Source organism: Notechis scutatus, chromosome 2 (assembly GCF_049901735.1).
Source record: "Notechis scutatus isolate UNSWTSFEM ecotype Mainland chromosome 2, rNotScu1.2, whole genome shotgun sequence".
NCBI classification, from domain to species: Eukaryota; Metazoa; Chordata; class Lepidosauria; order Squamata; family Elapidae; genus Notechis; species Notechis scutatus.
Genome location: NC_142010.1, coordinates 24,407,260 through 24,425,652, shown reverse-complemented (window position 1 = coordinate 24,425,652; position 18,393 = coordinate 24,407,260). Strand labels below are relative to the sequence as shown.

At 42.7% G+C, this 18,393-nt stretch overlaps 1 protein-coding gene across 1 annotated transcript; it reads left to right on the top strand.

The window, feature by feature from the left end:
• Positions 1-7,010: 7,010 nt before the first annotated feature.
• LOC148131927 (uncharacterized) lies at positions 7,011-17,565 on the top strand. Its single transcript, XM_087954156.1, has 4 exons — positions 7,011-7,187; positions 8,019-8,145; positions 13,380-13,493; positions 16,364-17,565. Exons 1-4 carry the CDS (start codon positions 7,011-7,013, stop codon positions 17,359-17,361), a joined length of 1,416 nt encoding a protein of 471 aa, XP_087810282.1. The 3' UTR covers positions 17,362-17,565.
• The last annotated feature ends 828 nt before the right edge of the window (positions 17,566-18,393 follow it).

Below are 18,393 nucleotides of genomic sequence, written 5' to 3'. Positions count from 1 at the left end.
ATTAGGCCAGTAATTTCTTCCAACAACCAGTTCTCTGAACTGCTTAGAATGTTAACCAGTTCTAGCAAATAGGCGCGAACTGGTAGAATCCCACCCAAGGCCATGCGCACCCAGCCCTCAAGGTCAGACACAACCCTGGTATGGCCCTCAATGAAATGGAGTTTGACATGCCTGCTTTAGTACCTGCCGGACTGCTGATAATGTTTATTTCCTGTACCCAAACACCAGGTTCATATCATTTGTGGTAGAGGTGTCCCAAAGCAAAAAAATATTGGAAGAAAATTCACATATGGCTGGAAACTATGACAAAGCAATGCATAGACTTGAAACCTGAGACATTCCTGTTGGGCATGCTACCAGAAAACTATAATAAAGGTAATACATATTTAATTTTACATATTCTAACAGCAGCCAAGATTGCATACACACAATACTGGAATAACAAAGAAACCCCTACAGATAATATAATCAAAAAGATTCTGGAATGTGCAGAAATGGATAGGTTAACTCTAAAAATTAAAGAAAAGATTCAGAATATTTTATAACCTGGGAACTTTTCTACAAATGGTTAGTAGATAGATAGAGGTTAGATGGGTGGATTTATATGAAAATATGGACTACATGGGAAAGAAAAACTGACTAATAAATATTTTGATAGTTATATAACTGATGTCAATATGGAAGATAGTATACTTTCTAATAATGATTGATATATCTTATATACAGGGGTGGGATTCTACCTGTTCTGTCCACCTCTGTAGAATCAGTAGTTCTGAAGAGCAGCAGACAGAGAGCATTCTATGTCTGCTGCTGTTTTAGCCCACCCACCCGTCCACCTGGGCTCTTACCTGACCTTTATTTCCTGCTTTTTCTATCGCAGCTGCTTTGCGCGGCACAGCTGCAGTTGAAAAAGCAGGAAAAAGGGGCTTTTCCAACCGCTGTGCACCTGCACGCATCGCTGCTTAGCTATCCGGGCAGCTCAGCAGGTCATAAATTGCGCTCGCACGACGCAGAGCGACAGAACCGGTAGTTATACCAGTCGGATCCCATCCTGCTTATATATGTTTGTACATGATTATAATGATTGTGATGATGTTTATATTTTAACACTTTGGACACCTAGAAAACAAACTGTTCACTATAGAAATGGAATTTGTGATACAAAATAATAAAAATATTTAATAATAATTAAAAAAAAAGAATGTTCAACTAGTCAGCATGTTCACAGTATGAAATCAATTTACTCTTCAAAGTCCACCTTTTGTAATTCTATTCTTTTATGGATCCAAAATGGGAGGATGTTCTGTTGTAGGGCTTGGGATTTTGGGAGTCAGAGCCGTCAAGACGTCTGAAGCACAGAGTGATTAAAAAGCAGCATCATGTTCTGGTTCAGCACTTCTGGAACTTAAAATGACTAAACTGTTGCTTTATAGGTTAGATTAGAATTCTTTTATTGGCCAAGTGTGATTGGACACACAAGGAATTTGTCTTTGGTGCAAATGCTCTCAGTGTACATAAAAGAAGATACATTCTTCAAGAGTCAAGAATCATCAGGTACAACACTTAGTAATAGTCATAGGGTACAATAAGCAATCAAATCATACTAGCAAACAGTATATTATTGTAGACTATTCCTTCTGATTTTACAGAATAAAATAAAGCATATTTCTTTGGTGCATACACTTGATTTTCACATTGTTCTCTCCTTAGGTAAGCATAAGCAATGTATGTGGACAACGAAGAAGTAGTACAGGTGGTCCTTGGCATATGACCATTCATTTAGTGACTTCAAAGTTAAAAAGGCACTGAAAAAAGGGACTGATGACCAGTTTTCATATTTAAAATCATTGCAGCATTTCCATGGTTACGTGATCAAAATCTGAATGCTTGGCAACTGGGAGGTATTTATAACAGTTGCAGTGTCCCAGGGTCATGTGATAATCACTTGTATCCTTCCCAACGAGCAAAGTCAATGGAGGAAGCCAAATTTGCTTAATGACCAAGTGATTCACTTAACAATTGCAGAGATTCATGTAATTGTAGCAAGAAAGGTCCTACTTTAAAACTGTCTTAATTAGGGACATAAATTCTGGGTTCAATTGATGTCATAAGTCAAGGACTTGCTATACTATAAGGAGGTACTAAAGAAGGATGAGAAAAAGAAAAGGCAATATAAACAGCCCATGTCCTCTCCCATCCACCCCAGTCTATCTACTCATTGGTATTTATTTATTAATATTTATATTTCTTAATCAAATTTATATGGAGCCCATCTTGCATAAAGTGACTCTGGGTAGTGCAGATTTATTTTTATTTATCATTTTTGAGACTGCTCATCTCACAGGGTGACTCCAAGAGAAAACAATCCTTTTGCTCCTTAAAGTCCCCACTTTCTTCCTTTTCAGAATGTTATTCAAATCTCCAATTCCAACTGCAATGAAAATTCTTTATGCCAAAAATGGAAAGATATTAACAATCCCCATAATGGAAGAATGGATGGAAAAACTGATTGGAGTGAGCAGAGATGGCCAAATTAACTGCTTTCAGTAAATAAAAGAATATATCCAGTTTTGTTTCCACTTGGAAACCACGTCTAAACTTTGTGCCTGAGATAGAAAAAAAAAATCAAAATTCTAACTTTGGGATTTACTGGTTAGATAAACTTCTTGTTATAGAAATGGCTAGTATATACTAAATACATAAAAGTAAAAAGTTGAGTTTGTCTTTCTCTACATTTCTTTCCTCCCCCCCTCCCCCCTCTCCCTGTTATCTGTTTTCTACAAAACTTAGTTTTGGGAGAGGAAAATAAGGGGGGGAAATATGCCTCTTCCTACCAGCATCCATTGGTATTCCTCTGGCTAGCATCCTGTCAGTGTGAGAGAGTTGAGGGCTGTTTGGAAACTGAAAGCAGTATTTGCTGTGTGAGCAAGGAAACAGCAAGGAGCCTGGGCATGGCTTAACTCAATTGTTCTGTGCTGCTTGGTGCTGTGAAACTGAAACTGAAACTCCTCTGCTTGCGTTTTGCATTTGGAAGAGATTTCAGGTGGGGAAGGAGAGAGAGAGAGAGATTTATATAAAAGTAAATCTAAAATTTAATTAGTTAGCAACCTTAATAGCCTTTTCAACTCTTGCCCCTTGCACACTTCCCATTCCCTCACAGCTAAAGTTCCCCTTTTTCCTAAAGAACTTACTTCTTCACTTCTTTTAGCAGTCACCGATTACCCACAATCTTTCCAACTCATTTGCACATCTTCACACTCCTCCATCGATGAAATCTTTAATCAACACCTTCTCTCGGGTTTTTTCCCTACACTCCGGGGACCATTTATTCGTCGTTAGCAGGCCCCTCCTGTGAATAGCTGTAAGACAAAACAAAACAAAAAACAAAACCCCAAATGCCCAAATTCCAAGTAGCAGCATTTCAAATTTATTATCCCCCCCCTCCCGGGCCAGTCTTTTGAATGAAAAAGGAGGGGGCCCGTCAGTGACATATTTACGCCTAAAGTCTTACACGTTTGTGAAGCGTGGCAGGTGAATGGGGGGAATCAAACCGGCGGGAAGGGAGGGGGAGAAGGAGGGAGGGAGGAGAGGGGCTCTTTCTTGAATCGCAGGGCCGCAGCCTCCCCACATACGTTAGCCTTCGCCAGGGTGCCCCGCTCTCCCTCTGGACTCGCTCTCTTTGCCCAGAGGCTTCCGCGGACGGGCCCTATCGCCTTTTCCTTCATGAGGTCTAGGAACGTGTCCCGCTTGCCTTCCTGAGGGGACTTGCTCCGCTTCTGAAATCTGTGGTGGGGCTGGGATCGTCTACGCTCGGCTCCCTTTTTGTCGGGGCGTCCGGTAGCCCGATCGCCTGGGAAAAGCCGGCCTGAGCGGGGGACATTCCCGGAGCGACTTGGCTTTTGACCGACGGCACCGGGAGGGTTTCGCGGAGGAGGCTGGCGAGGCAGGGAGAGCTATAAGCGGTCCTGCTCAGGTGGGCTGGGAAACGTGGGTGGTGGGACCGGAGCCCGTGGGAAAACTCCGGGAAAGGATCTGGCCGAGAGCTCCAGCTTAGCCTTGATTTTCCTTTCCCAGCGAGAGCCTCGACGGCGGCGGTCAAGAGACCTGTAGGATCGGTTCCACGAGCTACGAAAGGCCCCCGAAGTGGCATCCTCGACCTCTTGGGTGAGGATTGTTATTCCTACAGAGGGGAGGAGTGGCTGGACTCGGCGGAACTCCCGGCCACAAGAAGCGGGAGTTTTCTCTCTCTTCATACTAAAAGAGCGCGAAAGCTCAATCGGACAAAACGGCGGGGTCTTTTTTTCAGGAAAACTATCTGACTTTATGTCGCCAATTGATTTGAAATCAAATTCCTTAACGAACAACCGAGGGGGTCCTTTATGGGGCACGCACTTGAGAGCGGGAAAATCGCTAGAAATTCGTGGAATTCGGAGTAGGGGGCTCCCAAAGGCAGGTTTCTAGATTTCTTTCTTTTGATGAGGTAAAAGAATGAGTAATAAACCCGTTTTTATTTATTTATTACTATTTTTGGTCCTAGGCCTCTGTGATAAAAGTCTTAATCCATTAATATCTGAAAAATCTTTTCTCTCTCTCTATAATAGAATTGCTCTATTCAGAAGTAAACCTGCTTCCAGTCCCTACTCAAGTCTATACCTAAATAAGTCTCATCATATCCTGAAATAAAAGCTTAAACTTTTGTGGATTTTACTTATGTTGAGACCTTCCCCACTTGCAGTGAGGCCTAGTGACCCATGCCTAGTTCTAACTCCTTTCTTTTTCCTTTCCTTTTCCTTATATGATAAATTGTTCAAATTATAAATCAACCCTATTGAATTAAGGGCAGCTAAACTATAAAGTAAATGTGTAGGAGTGAGAAAGTTGTAAAATCCTCCTGTGCATATGTCTTATTTTTTAAAAAAACAGTTTGGGGGTGAAATTCATACATTTGGATGGCACTACAATACTAATAATAATGAATGTAATTTCCAAATATGTAACTTGAGCAAGTATACATGGATTGTGGGGTAATAAATAGTCATAATACTGGGATCTGGGATCTCCACATAAACAAAAAGAAGAATTAATGGTCTGTTTCCCTAGAGCCCTGTTGATGGATTTATCTCCGCCTATGGCTATGGCTGTTGAAAAGTCTGACATTCAGGTAAGACTATGCTGAGGATGGAAAGGTTTAGCCTTTCATCAGTTCTCCTTCTGCGCATAGGAAAGTGGGTCAAAACCGTATATTTCCTATATTAGATTTTTATCCTGCCTTTATTACATTATAAGTAGCTTCAAGGCAGAAAACATATAATGTTCCTCCCTCCTCTTATTTTCCCCACAACAACAGTCCTGTGAAGGTGGCTTGCGCTGAGAGAAAGAGAATGGCCCAAAGTCACCCTGTTGGCTTTCATACCTAAGGCAGGACTAGAACTCACAGTTTTCTGGTTTCTAAGGACAGACACTTGCCCATGCATCCTTGATACAGGTAGTCCTCGACTTAAGACCACAATTGAGCCCAAATTTTCTCTTGCTAAGTGAAAACGTTTGCTAAGTGAATTTTGCCCCATTTTACGACTTTTCTTGCCAAAAAAGGGACAAAACTGCAGTTGTTAAGTTAGTAACTTGTTTGTTAAGTGAACCTGGCTTCCCTGTTCGACTTCACTTATTGGAAGGTCAGAAAAGTTGGATCACGTGACCCAGGGCACTGCAACCATCATAAATATGTTGCCAAGGTTCTGAATTTTAATCTGTGACCGTGGGGATGCTACAACGGTTGTAAGTGTGAAAAACATAAGTCACTTTTTTTAATCAGTGCTGTTGTAACTTTGTCGCTAGATGAACTATTGTAAGATGATGATTACCTGTACTACTTTCATATGTGTGAAGAATCTTGGAGCTAACTTGAAATTGGTATTCAGGCAAAGAACTGAACCTGCTCTAAACCCTTAAAGAAGCAATCATACACCATTTTATACAGAAATAAATCCTGCTTCAGTTTATTGGCATTTATTCCAAGGGATGTGCGTGTATCAGATTGTATCCTTAAGACTGTAGCGTCTCTGGGAAGGAATCCCACCGAACGTGAGAGCATCAGCCTTTGCTTAGACAAGTGTAGGGTTTCAGTTTTAAGAATGATCTCCCAGGTTGGATCATCAATGACATTTTTCAGTCATCTAGCGAGTGGCTATAATCCAGGTAATTCAAGGGTGCTTTTGATCAGCTTTCTCCAACTGGTGTTTTTTTAATAACCTGCTGAGAGTGTAATTAAGAATCCTCTCCTTTGGGGGCTAGTTCAGGAATCCTAGAAACTGTAGTCCCAATTTTGAGGTCATAGACAGTGGAAGACTAATCTAAGGGCAGACTTAAGCACATTTAGTTAAATGCTTCTCTCCACAACAAGCAACCCTGCACAACAGGGAATTGTATGCGTAATTCTGTCTCTTCTGCATATAAAGAATTATGTATAGGAGGTCTGTTCTGTATTCCTGCTCTGGATACCTCCTGCATGTTGCGAAAGAGATGTTTAGTTCTGTCTCTAAATACAGGTAGTCCTTGACTTACAACAGTTCATTTAATGACTTCGGTGTTACAACAGCACTGAAAAAAAGTGACTTATGAACATTTTTCCCATGGTCACGTGATCAAAATTCAGACGCTTGGCAACTGACCCATATTTATGATGGTTGCACTATCCCAGGCTCATATGATCCCCTTTTGTGACTGTCTGGCAAGCAAAGCCAATGGAGAAGCCAGATTCACTTAACAACCAGGTTACTAACTTAACAACTGCAGTAATTCACTTAACTGTGGCAAGAAAGGTCATAAAATGGGCAAAACTCACTTAAGAAATGTCTCAGTTACCAACAAAGGTTTTGGGCTCAATTGTGGTCATAATTCGAGGACTACCTGTAGTTCCAATTTTGAGATCATAGACTGCGGAAGACTAATCTAAGGGCAGCCTTAGGCACATTTAGTTAAATGCTTTTCTCCACAACAAGCAACCGTGAAAAATGGGAAGTTTTGTACATAACTCCGTCCCTTCTGCATATAAAGAATTATGTACAGGAAGTCTGTTCTGTATTCCTGCTCTGGATACCTCCTGCATGTTACAGAAGAGATGTTTAGTTCTGTCCTTAAATACAGACCGAATCACTTGCAAAACTCCGAGTATTGCAATTCTCCTCAAAGTACGTGTTTTTAGAAGTTGGGCTACTAGGGTCATGGTGTTCTGACCCAGGCTTTCCAGGATCATGAAGCAGACTCCTCGTCCTGATAAAACCTCTTTTATTTAGGTTAAAGTGAATTCCTCTCCAGCAAAGTCCTTGGCCAACAGTCTTTCATGAGATTTCACAACTACAGACCTTTATCAGGCTTGGAGAGTTGCCAGGCCGATATCTTCCAAACGCCACACTGTAGCAGCAATTACTTGGCAAGAAGTCAGGAGCAGATCTTCACTCTAATGAATTGAATTAATTGTCTCCTGCAAACACCACTCCTCTTTATCCCCTGTGGGAGGGGCCATTTACCGTCCACCTGAGTCTTTATTCCCGAGTCGACCCTTGTTCCTTAACTGTTCCCTTCTCCTGGCAGCTCTGTGCATGCGCACACTGGGAACAGGCTCCAGCTGTTCTTCTGCCTCATTGATGTCCGACTCCGAAGGCAGCTGATAACTGTCAGACAGCCCTGGCCCCATCTCTGTCTCTTGACACAGAGCCCTCGTCAGAGCCTTCCCCAGACTCCAGGACTGGCCCATGTTCCTCCCCAACCTCCTCCCTGTCCGAGTCTGCTGCCAGCTCTGCTGGCTGCTGGCAGGCCACAACACATGGATGGGGGTGGTAGCTCACTGCTCTTAGAGCCCATTGAATAGAGAATTGGTGGCCAGCTTAGGGTAACCATTATTTTCATTGGTAACAGTGAATGATCTGGAAGCTGGGTGTTTTCTATTTTTTCCCTATCTTCTATGTCTGAGCACAAACTGATTTTTTGGGTGGGGGTGTTTGTCATTTTTGATGCTTTAGGAGTCAGCTGCATTTGAGCAGGTAACTGTGTACCTCACAGAGGATATATCATTGGAGTTTGATCCTTACCTGTTTGCCCTCAGTGGAAATAACCTCCAGCAGTATTGCACCTTGCTGTCCTGGTTAGGTAAGGTTGTTACTCTTACATATTTTTTTATTCAGCCACAACTTTTAATGATGCATCCTGCTGACCTTGTAAAGTAGATAGAATCTACCACCCTGAATTTAGTACTCTTCGTTTCACTGAATTACATTGCACCCTGGTGATTTTGCCTAAGGATGTTGGGAATTTTAATCCAATACACGTGGTAAAGAATAAATTAGGGAAAGGTGCTTTCTCATTCTATTATTGATATGGTTTATTGCTTTCCACCAGGGAAACACTTGAAACAATTTAAAGTAGGACAATTAAATATAAGAAACCCCACCCAGGTAATATATTAAAAAAAATAACATTTTCATTAGAAAGTCAGGGAGAAACAGATAACATCCTACCATTTTCACCAGTGGATTTCTCCGGATCTTGTCAATCAACCCAATCCCTAGCAAACGCACCCAGTCAAGAATCCTAGTGCCAAGTCACTGGAGGTCTTCAGTATTAAAACCTCAAGATGGGCTCAGTCACTGCTGTCCCTGGTCTCTCTCCGGGAGAGGTGTCCCAAATATGTCACCAGGGGAAACTAATTCACACTTTCTGGGTGCAGTCCGCAGAATTCTACATAGACCATGTTAAAACCATCTAAAAGGAGATTTACAACATGCGGACCATTGTCAAAGACAAGGCTACTGGTCGATTAAACAAAGTTGGCAATATGTCTCCTTTTCCATAGAAACCCTGTGGGCCTCCAATGATACTGTGGCTGTAGGAACACTCCCAAACCACTTGGTTCTTCCGTGGGACTGCAAAACTGTTTAGAATAGGTAGAATTCCTGAAACTGGGAACTGCCCACCCAGTCAACTGTCCATCTTTTCACTCACAGTTATTCCTTACTTAATATTACATCTAGACACCGATTAAGAACGTGTGCAGGCCCTCTCAATTTGGTCATTATAGAACAATAATCTGTAGAGATTCTCAGTCATCCAGGTCATGGTTGTCCCAAAGGTGCTTTTTCAGGAGGCAACTGGACTTTCTTGTTTTTCTTTGAAGACATTTCACTTTTCATCCAAGAAGCTTCTTCAGCTCTGATTGGACGGTGGGGAAAGGAAGGATTTATATATCTTGCAGACAGCTGGTCATTTGCATCTTTTAGAGGATCCTTGAATAGTACCTTAGAACAGTAGAGTTGAAAATCATCACCCCAAAGGCAAGGAGGATGTAATATGGCTTTCTGTATACATAAAGTGGAGTGTGCAATTGCCAATAGACTGAGGGCCACGCTTATTTTTCAGCCACATCATAGAGGGAGTGGAGAGAGGCCAGGTCATTTAGCTAAAAGGACAGTCTCCCTAGTCTACCCAACACCTGCCTTAAGGACATCTTATGCAGCTTACAAAAATCCACAAAAGCACCAGATGGCAAGGAAGAAGCATTAGGGACTCTCATTGATTGCTGACATCTTTTTTACCATCTAGATCAGGGGTGTCCAACTTGGTTTCATAGAGGGCCGCATCAGAGTTGTGTTTGACCTCAGGGGGGGGGGCAGGGGGCATAGCTAGCTCGACGTCATTTGTGTCAGGGGTGCCTGTGGCAGTCCATGTGCTCTGCCGGCAAAAACAGGCTCCCAACCTCCGTTTTCAGCTGCAACGGCCTCCTGCAACCCTCTGCCACTGAAAACGGAGCTCTGGAGAGCCGCGTGTGGCCCTCCCAAGCTCCGTTTTTAAGGGCTGATCCTTCGCTGTTTTCAGGGTGGCCTTACAGGCCAGATCTAAGCACCCCATGGCCTGGATCCGGCCCGCAAGTCTTGAGTTTGACACCTCTGAGCTAGATATTTGCAGCCCAGATATTTGCAGCCCTAGGTGCAGGCTGTGTTAGCCTACATATGATAGATGGATTGCTCCCTCGGCAGACCTATATTCAGCCGTAATAGTGTTCATTCACTTGGTTCGGACTTAAGTGAACTGTATGAATCTCATCCTTGGGGCTTATAAAACCATGGTTGCAGACCCTAATGGTTAAAGAAACAAGATCACACCCAAAAATGGAGTTCTGGCTCATGTGTAGACTTCAAGGAAGGTGGAATCCTCTCCCCATTTTAGAAATAAGATAGATAACCATGGACGGACTCTGTCCACGTGGTTACATTTGAAGTTTGATGTGTGTTGTGCCAACCAAAAAACGGGTTCTTGGTTTAAGTATGGTGGTCAAAAATGAGCGACTGGGTCACAAGAGCACAATTCTCTTCCTAACCTTTTGCTGGAAATCGTTATCACAGAGTTGCCAGGCTTCATGACACTCCTCCTTTCCACTTCCAAGAGGAAATTGGTGATAGTGGAGGATCATGGTAGATTGGAACGTTCAGCAAAGTTGAGAGTAAATGGTCAAAGCAATTCCTGTGTAAAATGTTCTACCCGTGGTTGACGCTCTGTCAAAATAGAGGTGGTCCTCAATTTACAACCGTTTAGTGACCAATCAAAGTTACAATGGCACTGGAAAAAGTAACTTAATGACTTTTTCACACTTAAAGCCATTGCAAATAGCCCCATGGCTACATGATCAAAATTTGGACGCTTGGCAACTGGTTCATATTTATGATGGGGTCGTGTGATCCCCTTTTGTGACCCTCTGAGAGCCAAAGTCAATGGGGAACCCATATACACTGAACAATGGTGTTACGAACTTAACAACTGCAGATTCACTTAACAATGGTGGCAAGAACAGTTGTAAAACAGGGCAAAACTCCCTTTACGAATGCAATGGAAATTTTGGGCTCAATTGTGGTCCTAAGCTGAGGAGTACCTGTAAAATGAAAAGAATGAAAGTTTGTGCTTCCAAAAAAAAAAAAAAATGAGGATGCACATTATATAGAACTAGTAATTGTAGAGGTGGGCAACCTAGAGTCTGCTTGTAGCTTCTCCTAGCAGCTTGAGTTCATGCTCAAAATGTTGATTACAAAGTGATTAGTTTTAGGCATGCATTTTTTCCTCTTCCTCCTCCCCAATCAGGATGGAAATAGACCCCCCCTCCCCCCCGGAAGAAAATAGCCTGAAATCATTAGTGTGCAACCCAAGGAGAATTTCCCAGCCCTGATTTCTACAACATCCATATTTGTTTTTTTCTTCAAAGTCTGTGTCCCAACAGGCCACATCATTTCCTTTTTCCCTTTTAATCTTGACAATGATCTTGTACAGCAGAATGTTTGATCTTGGGGGGGGGGAGATGACCAGGGTGGGTGTGGACAACTCGACATCACTCATGTTGGGACACCTGTGGTGGCCAAGTGCTAAGGCAGCACTTCCCTCAGACCCTCCCTTCCTCTCATTGTAATCTCCTTCCTTCCTTCCTTCCTTCCTTCCTTCCTTCCTTCCTTCCTTCCTTCCTTCCTTCCTTCCTTCCTTTGGTTCTTCCCCCTCCTCTTCATCCTCCTTTCTTCTTCCTTCCCCTCTTTCCTTTTTCCTTCTTTGCTCTCTTCTCATCTTTCCTTCTTTGTCTTTCCCTTTCCCTTTCTCCTTTCCTGTCCCTTCTTGGATGCTCAAATGCAAAAGGGGAAAAATTTTCTCCTTTGTTTTGTTTTTAGTTTGTTTTGCTAGCCCGCTGCCAGTGAAAAATGAAGGACCAGCCCACCGTGCCTCTGCCAGCGAAAACGGAGCCTGGGAGGGCCGCTGGCAGAGGCACTGCGGGCCAGTCTTTCACTGTATCCAGAGCAGCCCTGCAGGCCAGATCCAGCTTGCAGGCCTTGATTTTGACACGCCTGTTGTAAAGGTTTAGCTAAGAGAGAACCACAGAATAAAAACCACGCCAGGGAATTTTGAAGCGGTTGGACACTGGAAGTAGAGTCTGCCTTCTTTTAGCCCAGTGAAACCACCCGCAAAGCCGATTCAGTTGAGACCTTTCAAAGAATAAGATAGTTAAAAGGTTTATGAGTTACAGCATTATTCTTAATAACCCGTCCATGCAATTTTTAAAACATTATTTGGGGCTAATGGCATAAGAGGCAATCAGATCTCCACTTGGCATTCAATAATTGCAATTAGCAGTGAACCAAGAAGCAAACTTAAGAGGTTAATAGTCTGAATGTAATACGGTCAGTTCAAGGAGAATAAGAAATGTTGAATTCTTCAACAGAGAATAAAAAGCAGAAAGAAGTTGTATATTTCATAGGAATCTCTGTTCAAGGCCATTTTTAGACTCTTCTTTTGCAAATTGGAAGAAATGAAACAATTCTCACTTCAGGATTTGCTAAATTCTATTTTTATTTGGACCAGATAAATTCCTTCCTTCCTTCCTTCCTGAGCTGGGATTTGAGGGGAAAAGAGGAGATTCTCTTAACATTTTTTAAATATAAAAACCCACATTTCTTTCTTTTTTTAAATTTTTAAATTTATTACTATATATTTGGGAGGGAAATGTGCAATACTATGAAAAGAAACCAACTACAACAAATACAAACTCTTAACAGTGAAGAGAATATAATGAATAGTGAACAATATGAAACCAAACAAAGGAAAATCTTATAAATGATATGTTTGCAGCAGTTTTTCATATTCTACAAAAGCAGTTTATTCTGTTTGAAATGTGAAAGCTTCAGTTGTTTTAATAATAGATGACATGCTTAGGAAATTCTTTAATATAAAGATCCATTATATTAAAGCTTAACTGTGATTTAGCTTAACGATTGGTGACAGGCAAACCCCCTCAGGGGATTGTCCTAAAGAAAAGATCTTTCTGAAGTGATCAATAGAGGCGGACATGGCTAATTGAAGGGCAGATCTACCTGAGATTCAGCCAGACCCTCTCCCCTTTCATTCAACTTTGAAGAATTACAAAGTGGGGGAGGGTTGTATGTGTGCCTAAGTGTATGTGTACCATTGCAGGTTGAAATTAGCAGGAGGTCTTCCTTGATAGCTCCTTCTACTGTATGGCTTCCATCGTCAGGCGATTCCTGCACTTTTGAGCAGCGATGGAGAGCGTGGGAGAACTTCCCAGAAAGGCAGGAAGATCAAAAATGCCTGTATTAAACTCAGATACAGGGTTTGGGAGGGTACCTTGCCTGAGCTTTAAACCAGGGAGAATGTTTTAACCAGGTTGCAATGGAGCCTTTCAGATCCAGGCCAGTTTTTATAATGGTTAACTTAAGACTACCCTAGTTAACTGCAAAAATTAGAGAAGCCAGGGATTCAAGCCTTTTTCACGTGAAGCACTTATTCTTCACTAACCACTGGCCCATCGTTTCAATCTCTTTTGCAATCTGGCTGGACAGAGATGCGGAAGCGCACCTCACAACTGTTTCTGGAGACGGAGGAAGGTGTTGCCACACCCCTTTCGTTGGTCCACATCGAGGAGGAATTTAACACATCTCCATCTTTATACCAAGGTAAGGAGTTTGTGAAACCAGCTAGGAAATTATTGATTGGCCCACAAGGGGAAAAAAATGGAAATCTTATCAACCTGCCCGCAAGGACTCCCTTCCAATTTATCTCAAAGCAGAGAGATAGGTGGTCTTTAGATGCGTAGAAGGATAGTTGGCTAAAGGATGGTACAAAGTCGGTCAGCATATTATGGCTTCCCCACCCCCAAAAAATCATTTTGAAAGATGCTTCTTAGTTGCCTTTTGTTTTTAAACTATTACACCTCTTTGGATGAGTGTTATACTTTTTGTACGTATCACATTGCAGATAATGCAGCACTGATTTCCAGCATCTCTAATCAGGGTTGACTTAGGAGCACCAAAGAGAGACATGAAAGCCTCATTTAGTGTTGGACCTCTGATTGCCTACCTCTCTCTTAAAGTAAAACTACTTTTTTTGCAAGTGTGGTGGGAGACTGTTGGGCTCCCCATTTTCTTACCGTAAGAAGTATTTACTCACGGAAGACAAATAAACTAGAAGGAAGACTAGATAGATAGATAGATAGATAGATAGATAGATAGATAGATAGATAGATAGATAGATAGATAGATAGATAGATAGATAGATAGAGAGAGAAAGAAAGAAAGAGAAAGAAAGAAAGAAAGAAAGAAAGAAAGAAAGAGAGAGAAGAGAAGAGAAGAGAAGAAAGAAAGAAAGAAAGAAAGAAAGAAAGAAAGAAAGAAAGAAAGAAAGAAAGAAAGAAAGAAAAAGAAAGGAATTCTTTATTGGCCAAGCATGATTGGACACACAAGGAATTTGTCTTGGTGCATATGCTCTCAGTGTGCATAAAAAGAAGAGATACATTCATCAAGAATCATAAGGTACAACACTTAATGTTAGTCATAGGGTACAAATAAGGTCTGTGTCTTCTCCATAAATGCATCTGGCATGGCCTTCTATTAACCCTCAGCAGACTCCCCCAAAAGTCAGGAAAGCAGTTGGTGGCAGAGGGGTCTGATTTCCAGCAAACTTAAGAGAAGTTCAGGAGTTCTCATTTCTTCCACCCAGACCCTAAGTTGGAATGCAAAATGCTAAGCAAAAAAAAAAATGGGGTTGCTTTATCACAGACATTGAGGGGTCAGTATTTACTCTGCTCCCCATTGGAAGATGTCTAAAAAAACAAAGACAGATAGAAATGTATTTTCATCTTAGAAAGATTAGGGTGTCTTACAGTCAGCAGTTCACACAATAGCTAAGCAGGACTGGTGTATCTGGGGCTGAATCTGAACTTCTTGGAGTCAATTCACTAGGCTGATGCATCATTTTCTGAAGTCATCCATCCCACCTTCCCCACACATTAACTTGGCTAACACTTTCAGTGAATCAGTGGGGTGCAACTTTGTCTATCCTATTGCTTTCCACAGGAATAAGGAATACAGTTCCCAGAATTCAGGTTCTCACTTCACATGGCTAGTATTTTGCTGGTCCTGTATTGTTCAGCATTAAAAAAAAAAGGCTTCCTAGGTATAAGAAATAATTCATAGCAGAATCTGCCCAGTTTTCCTTGGACAATTTTTAAAATTTTATTTTATTTGAGTTATAGTCCGAAGAACACTCTTCAAAATTAAGGCATCTTTTCAAAAGTAAGTTTCCAATTTATCTTATACAGGAATAGAAGTGGGTGGATTTAAGTTTGGATAAGTTTGGATATATTAAATGTTATATATTTACACAAAAATTCCCTCCACTCCTATACCCAGCATATATTTTCTTTCATCTTTGCTATCTAATAGTTCTATCTAAATTAGAAGTAGGGGATTTGCAGTCCTCCAGAACTCTTAAACTACACGTCCCAGTAGCATCAGCCAGCATAGTGGGCAGCTTTGCAACTTGTGGTCCATCAGTTTTAGAGAGCCACACATTCCCCACCTCTGAATGACCTCATGGATGGTCATTCTGCAGCCCTTGGATAAAACAGCACATCACCTCTGAATCTCCCCTGCTCTGCCTGTTCTTTTTTTGCATACAGGTAGTCCTCATGTAGCAACCACAATTGGGAACCGTAACTTGGTCATTAAGTGAAACCGTGACTGTGCTTATGATCTTACCTCAGCTTTCTTTTGCTTTGCAAACCTGCAAAGATCATAAATGTGAGGACTGTGATTGCAAAGTGACATACTCACCACTATCGTAAACTACAAATGGTCACTAAACAAGACAGTCACTAAACATGGAGTATCTGTGTTTAATGCTAGTTCCCTTTTAATCAGGCGCCCTCTGGCTACAGTGAACCAATTCCTATAATTCCTTAGCCAGCATGGAAATTACTGAAGAGCCCCAAGTTAGGAAAGATTTAACTAAGGCTAAAGGCTTAACTAGGGGTGGGATTCTACAGGTTCGCATCTATTCACTAGAACTGGTTGTTAACATTTTAAGCAGTTAAGAGAACCGGTTGTTAGAAGAAATTATTGGCCTAATCCTGTAAGGAAGGCAGGAAGGAAATATTCTGGTGTTGCTTACAGAAACTGCCTCTCCATTAACCCTTATTACATTCTTGGTAGGACTAGACTTCCTGTCTCAGGAACTTCTCTGGAGTTTTTTCCCCCTCCTTTGCTGGTACTTTGCTTGTGTGGAGTGACCATTCAAAATTACAATGGCACTGAAAAAGTGACTTGTGACCGTTTTTCACACTTAACAACTGTTGCATCATCCCCACAGTCATGAGAGGCCAGGCAAGGAGATGCGTGCCTCGATGTGAGTGATATTGAGTTGGCCACGTCCAGCCAATAACATGACCACCAAGCAACGCCCACCAACTAAGCCGCACCCACAGAACCAGTTGTTAAAAAATTTGAATCCCACCCCTGGGCTTAACTCTAAATATGCTCATTTTCAGAACTGACCATGACTCCATCTCTGGTTATCCAAGCGGGTGATGAGGTGGCACAAACCAAAGAGCAAGAAAACGCCGCGTCTCTTGCGAGGCTGCAGTATAACTTTGTCCAAGAAGCTAATCTACCAAGAAGCAGCGAGTTTTTCCTGACTGGTGAAAATGGCGGCCTGTTTCCTGAGCGGCCCAAAGCCCACCCGTACGCGAAGGGGCTCGTGAAAGATTTCAGCACCGCAATTGCACACCAGGGGGGTTCTCTGCATGTCACCTACGTCTCGCTCAAGCAAGATGGCAGCGGGGTTGATCCCCAGAGTCGAGAGCAGAATAACCCTCAGCGTGCCGTGGTTGCAGGAGACGGTTCACCACAGGAAGGGCCTCCCAGCGAGAGGTCACATCCGGAGAAGGAAGGGCATCCCGGGAACAACGTCGAGGCAGACGTCAACCAGTTACCAACTTCTGAAGTTCACAGAGGAACATGGGACAGAGCGGCATCCTTTGGAGGTTCTAATTCTGCAGCGAAGCATCTTGGGCCCGTCCCTGTTACCCACCAACAGGTCTCCCTTCAAGGCAACCCCACCTTTAGATGTTCCAAGTGTAGCCATCCTTTCGAGTGCAGTTCTGCAAGTCTTGCGGGGCAAGAAGTCCCGGCCACAAACAAGTGGGTGAAACTCGCCTCTTCTTCTTCTTCTAAAGAAAAGGCTGGCACGGTAGTGGAGAAGCCCTTCCATTGCCCCGATTGTGGGAAGGGCTTCCTTCACCTATCCAGCATCCCACGCCACCGGAGGCTCCACAAGAGAGAAAACGCGTCTCCCGATTCAGAGAAGCAGGCGCCCGACCCGTGTGCTGATTGTGGGACCTCGTTCCCTATAAAACCCCTTGTCATCAAGCGCCAGAAGCCCCCTCGGAGCGACCAGCCGTTCAAGTGCCTCCTCTGTGATAAGAGCTACGGGCAGAAGTACCATCTGAAGAGACATGAGCAGCAGAAGCACCAGGGGGCTGACTAAACAGCTGCTTTGGCCGAAGACAAGGGCTGCTTCCTTCTACACCTGCCCAGAAGTAACCAGGAATTTCTGGGAGAAATTTCTCCCTTCTCTTCCTTTCCTGATCAAAATTCTCTTGAAGAACAGGGGGCCTTTCCCCCCCCAAACTAGGACATTGATGTGTCTGGTCACTCTCCTTACTGTCATGGCCTCTCTGTTCCTCTCTGATTTGACTTACATCGTGGGCTGCCAAAGCTTAGCCTGTGAAGTAGGTAAGATGGGCAGCCTAGAAATCTGGTAGATAGATAAATAAATATATTTTCCTTCCCTTCACTCTTCTGCTATCTTTATTCTTTTGTCACTATTTTTGCCTCCAATTTTGCCCTGATCTGCACAACCCATGGGGAGGGATGAGGACTGCACCCCAACAATATGTAATCTGATCCATCGGTAATTTACATTAACCCTAAAAAATACCCAATTACTGCACATGTTTATGTTAGTATCTTCATAGTTATGCTACTGCAAAGGAGGGGGTCTCTGGACTGTATACAGTTCGTCCTCGATTTATAGTACCCTGTTTCTCCAACAATACGGCCTCCCCCAATAGGAAGTCCCAGCATGTTTTATAGGTATGAAATGAAATTAAGCCCCTCCCCCCAAATTAAGGCCTATATTAAAACATGCAAAATGGGGGAATGGTGGGGGGCTTGCCATTAGGAAGTACTTTTGTTGCACACCTGGATATGGTGCTGCCTACGTTGACCCCGATACGAAGTGCCCCACCAACGCCAAGGTCAACATCCAAGCCGTCGCCACCCGCCCCACCCAAAGATGCAAGGGGGGGAATTAAGTCACCCCCGAAAAGACGCCCTAGCTATTTTTTCAGGGCTCAAAACAAAATAAGACCCGGCCTTATTATATGAGAAACACGGTAGTTCATTTAGCGACTGAAGTTACAACTGAAAAAAGTGACTTATGACCATTTGCACACTTACAACTGTTGCAGCATCTCTTTGTTCGTGTAATCAAAATTCAGACTTGGCAACTGACTCA